A 7,196-nucleotide genomic window follows, 5' to 3' on the forward strand; every position below is an offset into this window, starting at 1 on the left:
AGAACTTGCCATCAAGGGGTGGGTCGATCACACGTTCCACTGGCTGGCCCTGCCACGGCTCGGTCACCTGTGCCCACTAAATGGCCTCCCCACCCACAGCATCTACAAGGCCCAACCTCAGAATGTTCCCGCCCCTGCCTCTGCAATCTGCAGAGGAGCAGGAAGTTCGACGAGCCTGGTACACGGATGGCTCTAGCTGGGTAGTCGCCCACCTGATGGCAGTTGGCATTCCACCATCTGGTACCCTGGTACGCATCACAGCAGCCAACAGGCCGAGGTAACAGCGTCTGGTTGGTCACGCATGAACCTTGGTCTGACGCTGCGCACTGACCGCTGGGCTGTTCTGAGAGGATTGATGAGGCACCAAGCCTGTGCCCCTGGACCTGGGACCATTTACTGGCATCTGCAGTGGGGCAGTTACTTCATGCCCCTGGTGGGGAGGAACGGCTGTCCCCAGTGGGGCCCATGGAGACACTATGGGGACTGGTACATGCACCATTGAGGGGGGGAGGAAGGGTCCCGGGTTGGCACGTCCCCCTGCTGTTGACCTCACGACAGAAAGCACCCGCTCTCCAGCCAACACGGTTTACACAGCCTGGCCAGGTTCCCAGGCTGCAGCTGCATCCACAGGCAAACATCAGGCTGTGATCTCCTAGTTCAAGTCCCTGTAGACATTTGTCTTTCTGACCTCAGACTTCCGCTGTTGCTGTGGCGTCATTACAGGGAGGCACCTCTGCCATCATCCCAACCCACAGCTGTGTGTTATACCCGATGCACCTGCTAGGGTCCCTTCTTTGTAAACACGTATGAACTCTCCAACGCCCCCAGTGATCCAGCCCAAGGCCAAGCGACCGATTAGCGCACTCGTTCGGGTCCTAGGAACGTGGTGGAAACCATGGTTTCTAACACTTGGGTTGTTTTTAATCGGCCTTTTCCTTGCGGAGGAACGGCTGTCCCCAGTGGGGCCCATGGGGTGGGCAAACTTTTTGACTCGAGGACTACAATGGGTTCTTAAACTGGACCGAGGGCCGGAACAAAAGCATGGATGGAATGTTTGTGTGAACTAATATAAATTCAAAGTAAACATCATTACATAAAAGGGTACGGTCTTTTTTTTTTTAGCTTTATTCATTTCAAACAGGCCGGATCCGGCCCGTGGGCCGTAGTTTGCCCACGGCTGGTCTATACTGTCGCTGTGGACGGTCTCCAGTGCGGTCAGTGGTAACCAAACGAGCTACCTCCCTGCTGCTGCAGCCCCTGGCAGGTGAAGGGCACCTGAGGGGGAGGGGCCATGTGAGACTAAGAGCCAGTCCTGGGGAGGAGTGTGGGGACCGCTGCCCCACCTGCAGGCTGGGTCCAGGCAGGATGGAGGTGGCTTCCTGTCATCTCCCAGACTGACCCCTCCCCCTGCCCCGCTGTGTTCTGGTTCTGGAGCAGGCCCTGGCCTGCCCTGGATGGAAGGCATGGGCCCCTCATCTGGAGCAGGTCAGCATGGGCCCAGCATGCGCTGCAGAACCCCACCTCCCTGCTGCACAGAGAGCCCTCACGGTGCCGCCGCCCACGATGCACCGCAGATGTAAGTTACTGTTAGTCCTCGAACCAGCCTTGGGTAGTGGTCGTGCGTAGTATGGTCCAACCTTGAGCACTTGGGAGGCTCAAAAAAGGGTGCGATTATCTGGGCAAGAGGTGCCGCCCAGGGAATGCGGTCCCTTACCTCCGAAGGGGGCATCGCTGCCGTCTGTTTCACGGTCAAGGAGCTAGAGGGATGGACGTAGCCTCGGAGCCCAGCAGGTCACACGGGGCCTAGGAAGTGTTAGTTTGCCAACCAGAGCTGGGCTGCTAGGTCTCGCCTGTCATCCTGGCAGGCACTGCCCCACCGGCTGGTGTCAGCTGGGAGCTTGACAGGGCCCAGGAGGTTTTGTGTCCTGAAGGTGGTTTGGCCCAGCCTGAGGTTGGATGGCTGCCAAAGTGAGGCCTGTGCTCATGTCCCTGGGACAGGGTGTTATCCTATCCAGTCTGAAAGGGGGAGGCGGACCCCAATCTCACGAGACCCCAGGTCAGGGCCTCAGCCAGGCTTCCTCAGGCCGCAGCCAGCTGCTGCCTCGGCCTCCAGAGTGTAGGAAGCACGAGTCCCCGGTTCTTAGTCTCAGACCTTGCCTCCCTTGCCTCAGGCCGTGCGGTCGTGGCTCAGGGACCTGCGTCAGGGCTGCTGGGGGCCCTGGGAAGGCGTGTGCGGTCGTGGTCAGCTGCCAGCAGACTCTAAAGTGGCTCGGACCTGCGTCAGGGCTGCTGGGGGCCCTGGGAAGGCGAGAAGCTGGCCAGTGTCCTGGCTCCTTGTCAGGACCCGTGAGCAGGGGCTACTATTACTATCAGGACTGAGCCTGCAGGCCCTGGGCTTCCCTCTGGCCACAACTAGGAGCTTCAGAAGCCAGCCCTCCCGGCCACCCCTGCCCACGCTCAGGGAGGTCAGAACAGGACTAGACCAGGGCCGTGAGCGGGCGGCTCAGCTCACAGGCTCACCCCTGGCACCACCTGGGGCCGAGCGGGGCTGGCCAACAGAAGCCGACTGTGGGCCCCTCTGTGACCCCTGCCCAGAGTGCGGGGACCCTAAGATGAACAGACCTGTGCTCCCCAAACCAGAGGAGGGCCACACCTGCTTCCTGCCCACCTGAGGGTGACCGTGCTGGCAGCCTTGCCTTGCCAGCTACGCCCACCTGCCCACGTCTGGCAGGGGCCCTGCCAGCCTCCAGCGTTGGATCCGGCGTGTGCTCCAGGAGAGCCAGGAGTAACGCCCTGAGATCTCTGTTGTCCCCCTCAATGGGAGTGATATTCCCGACCTCATAGACGTAGATACGGTGGCCGTTGAGAACCCGGCCACAGGGCTGGGGGTCAGGTGGCTGTGCCGTGTGAAGGACACGCAGCCTGGGGTGTTGGGCGGTGCCCAGAGCCAGGCAGTTTCCCTGTCAGCGGGATGGTAACCACACACCCCTGCTCTACAAACATGCTGCTGCCAGTGTCTCAGCGGCCCTGGCCACACACAGACTTTATTGTGGGGCAGGGGAGAGGGGCCTGGGCATGGGCCAGGTGGAAGCTCCAGGGGCAGAGGCTGGGAGCGTGGGCTCAGCTGTCGCTGGGCAGGGCGGGCACGCTGGCCAGCGCAGGCAGCAGTCGTGTGTATATGTCAATCCCACGGAGGAACACGGCCTCGTGCAGCCGCTCATCATGGTCGTGCAGCAGCACGGGTGTGCGGTTCATGGGGGAGAAGCCCAGAGCCGGGACCCCCACCTGCAGGGCGAGGAGGAGCCATCAGGGGGAGGCCAGCACCCAGCACCACCCACTGCCCACCTGCCTGCGAGCAGCTCACCGCGCGGAGGTAGCGGCTGTCGGTGGCAGCGGGGAAGATCTCCTGCTCCAGCGTGAGGCTCCTGCAGGGGCAGAGCCCGGTGAGTGGGGGGCGGGCAGGGAAGAGGGCGAGGCCAGGACTGAAGGGGCACAGAAAGTGGGAGGAGAGCGGGAAGGGGAGAGGAGGGGGGCCAGTGTGCTCACATGTCCTTGCAGACCCCGCTAAATGCTGCCCACCAGGGGTCTGAGTCATCAGTAGATGTCACTCGGGGCTCCGTCCACTTCTGGGGGGAGAAGGGTGGCAGGATCAGGACAAGGCCTGGGCATCTTGCCCTATTTTCATAGGGTGGATATGTGCCCAGCACAGGATGCGCATATGCGCGCGCACACACACAGCCAGCTGGCCAGCCCGGCCACCAGCTCCTTCAGTTCCTCAAAGGACCCTCAGCTGCCCTCCACCAGCTTACTTCCTGTCCATCCTTCAGGTCCCAGCCCAAGCGTCCCTCCCTCCAGACGGCTCTCCCAGAGTATGAGCTCCCCCCTCTCCTGGACCATGTTTATACTCAGATAAAAGTATTATCTATTATCTTCTAAGTCAGTGGTTCTCAACCTTCTGGCCCTTTAAATACAGTTCCTCATGTTGTGACCCAACCATAAAATTACTTTCATTGCTACTTCATAACTGTAATGTTGCTACTGTTATGAATCGTCATGTAAATATCTGAGATGCAGGATGGTCTTAGGCGACCCCTGTGAAAGGGTTGTTCGACCGCCAAAGGGGTCGAGACCCACAGGTTGAGAACCGCTGTTCTAAATACTTGATTCACGTCTGTCCCCTCATGCTGTAAGAATAAGAACTAAGGACTGCCAAAACCGGTTTGGCTCAGTGGATAGAGCGTCGGCCTGCGGACTGAAAGGTCCTGGGTTCGATTCCGGTCAAGGGCATGTACCTGGGTTGCGGGCACATCCCCAGTAGGAGATGTGCAGGAGGCGGGGCGACCCCTGTGAAAGGGTTGTTCGACCGCCAAAGGGGTCGAGACCCACAGGTTGAGAACCGCTGTTCTAAATACTTGATTCACGTCTGTTCCCTCATGCTGTAAGAATAAGAACTAAGGACTAAACGGGTCATGTGACGCCCAGGGCACCAAGCACACACTCCTACAGGGACACCACCTGGCAGGCCCAGCCCCCACAACTCCCCGTCATTGGGCCGGTACCTGGACAAACTCGAAGGTGACCCCCTGGCCAGCTGCCTGGCACCAGCCCCGCAGCTGTTCCTCGAACGCCTAGGAGACGGGAGAGGAGCTGACCCCTCGGGCTCTCCTGAGCCTGTAGGACAGGGCTGAGGACCCGGCTCCCTCCTCCAAACCCGGTGGAGGTGGCACCTTCAGGTCCACATCTGGGGCCACGCGGAAGTCAAAGCTGGCGCTCATGGTGGCCGGGACCACGTTATAGGCCATGCCGCCCTCCAGCTTCGTCAGGTTCACAGAGGTCACGGCGCCCAGCTTCAGGTGGGGGTTTGCCTGCAGCCTGCGGTGGGGACACGGATGAGAACCAGGCTCAGCCTCCCGTCCAGCACAGGCTCCTGCCCCGCCCGGCCTCCCAGCCGCCTCACCTCTGCCTCTCCTTCTCCCGGAACGCCAGCACGGAGCCCACGACCTTGTGCTGGGAGTGGAGGAGGGTAGATGTGAGAGGCCCCAGGACAGAGCCCCGGGACCTCCCCAATCCCACCCCTGGGCGCCACCCACCAGCTTCTCTGCGGCTGTGTCCTCGATGAACCGCGAGCCGTGGCCGGGCTTCCCGGTGCTCGTGACCCGCACCCCTGGGGGATGCAGGGGAAGGGGCGCCTTCAGCATGGGAGAGGCTGGGTGTACTCAGCGGGGTGGGCCAGGCCTGCCCCTCGTTCCAAGCTCCTCTCCCATCTCCTAGGCGTTCGAGACTGTCCCCCAGAACACACAGTGCAGGGCTGCTTTCTGCCCTCAGATCGGGAAGAAGCCCAGACCAGAGGGGCCGGGAGGCACAGGCCCTGGGCTCCAGGCCCGCCCAGGCCCCGCCCCTTCTGGCCTAGTCTCCGGTCAGCACAGTGACCCCCCCTCTAAGCCACACTCACACCAGGGGCTGCGCTCGCTGTAGAAGACAGTGAAGGCGTCAGTGGGGTTGGCCAGGCCTAAGGAGGGAGGAAAGGGGGTTCAGAGGGCAGGGTGGCCCAGCCCCTACTAGCAGCCTCCCTATCCCCTCTGGCCACTCGGTGGCCTGCCACCTGCTCACCCTCATCCAGGGCGAAGCCAGCCCTCAGGGCCTTGAACTCAGGCCGCTGCACAAACAGCTCCATGCCTTTGTGACCCCCAATCTCCTCATCTGTAAAAGCGGCAGGGATGGGAGATGAGGGAGCCATTCCCCAACACACCCTCCCCCTCCCTGAAGGAGCCCTGCCCGGCCACGCCCACCTGGCACAAAGGTCATGTGGATGGTTCTGGGGAAATGGTGGCCCTCAGCCTTCAGCCTCCTCACAGCCTCCAGGTACCTGAGGGGCGGAAAGAGGGTGGGAGCCAGGTGCCCAGGGAGCCACCGGATGCTCCGGGGGGCAGGCTGGAGCCCCAGGCCCTTGGCCCTGCTCGCCACAGCCTGTCCCTGCCCCTGTCTCCCCATCCATGCAATGGTTACAGCAGCAACTCCTGCCCAACGCCAGGGGCCAAGGTGTTCCTCAGCCTTGAGGTTCTCCAATCCCACCCCAGGTTCCGGGACGTTCCAGGGGACAGTGGGGACAGTGGGGAACTGGGAATAAGGACACTCACTGGATGCCGACACACTTCATGTCCTGGGCACCCCTGGCGTAGATGTAGCCTTCAGCATCCTTGAAGGCCTCAAAGGGGTCATGACTCCAGTATTCCTGGGGCAGGGATGGGAAGAGGCCCCAAGGCCCAAGTTCAGTCATTAATCCACTCTGCCCGCTGTGGGCCTGCCCTCAGAGCCCACCGGAGGGGTGACAGGCGGGGTGGCGAAGGTGACAGGAGAGGGCTGACGAGGGCAGCAGACTGCGCCCCCTCAGCTCTGCGACCCACCCCCACCCCCACCCTGTGTGTGTATGGAACAGCTGCCGACAGAGGCTGCTCAGGTGGCGTGATGCCCAGTGAGGTCAGAGTCGGTGCCAGGACCAGCACGGGCTTCCTGCTCATCTGACTCCCCATCCTCCCCCACTCACCTTGGAGACAGGTACCACGTCCGTGTGGGAGTTGAGCAAGAGGGAGGAGAGTTTGGGGTTGGTGCCTGGCCAGGTCAGCACGGTCACCACACGGCCGGGTGCCACCTGGGGAGGACCAGGAGGGAAGCTCAGTGCAGGGCGAGGTGCCCAGGCCCACTTCTGCTCCCCACACAGGGCCCAGGCTCACCTCCACTTTCTGACAGCCCAGGCCCAGCTGGAGGGCTCTCTCCTCAAGGAAGGCCACGGCAGCCCCTGCGGACACAGAGTCTTAGGGCTGCTCTGCTTCCCAGGCTCTCCCCTGACCCCTGGCCCAGGCAGGGCTTGGAGGCACATCCAGAGAGGGGAGCAGACCCAAATGCGCTGCTGCCTCCTCAACACATGCCACGTCTGAGACACCTGCATCTAGAGACACCTGCATCTAGAGACACCTGCATTTCTGCCCCCAGGAGGAAGTTGTTTTCGGCCAATCAGTGACCCTTTGTGGACGGTCAGGTGGGAAGTCAGTGTCTTCCTTAAAGATGGGGACGCTATGTGCAGGGACACAAGAGTCACCCAGCATCTCCCAGGTGGAAAACCACAGCAGGAATTTGGACCATGCACAGTTCCCAGCCACCAAGCTCGACTCCTAAGGGCTGTGGCCTTTGTCCAGCCC

General features: G+C 61.7%; 1 protein-coding gene across 1 annotated transcript; it reads right to left on the bottom strand.

Moving 5' to 3' along the window:
* Positions 1-2,989: 2,989 nt before the first annotated feature.
* ACY1 (aminoacylase 1) lies at positions 2,990-6,962 on the bottom strand. Its single transcript, XM_014529722.1, has 14 exons — positions 6,941-6,962; positions 6,732-6,811; positions 6,545-6,649; positions 6,138-6,232; positions 5,790-5,866; positions 5,611-5,700; positions 5,453-5,509; positions 5,091-5,164; positions 4,958-5,007; positions 4,728-4,872; positions 4,560-4,628; positions 3,547-3,626; positions 3,365-3,425; positions 2,990-3,285 (listed from the first exon to the last, which is right to left on the bottom strand). The coding sequence occupies exons 1-14, from the start codon at positions 6,960-6,962 to the stop codon at positions 3,121-3,123; spliced, it is 1,170 nt and encodes a 389-aa protein (XP_014385208.1). The 3' UTR covers positions 2,990-3,120.
* Positions 6,963-7,196: the final 234 nt, after the last annotated feature.

Source organism: Myotis brandtii, unplaced genomic scaffold, assembly GCF_000412655.1.
Source record: "Myotis brandtii unplaced genomic scaffold, ASM41265v1 scaffold693, whole genome shotgun sequence".
Classification (NCBI taxonomy): domain Eukaryota; kingdom Metazoa; phylum Chordata; class Mammalia; order Chiroptera; family Vespertilionidae; genus Myotis; species Myotis brandtii.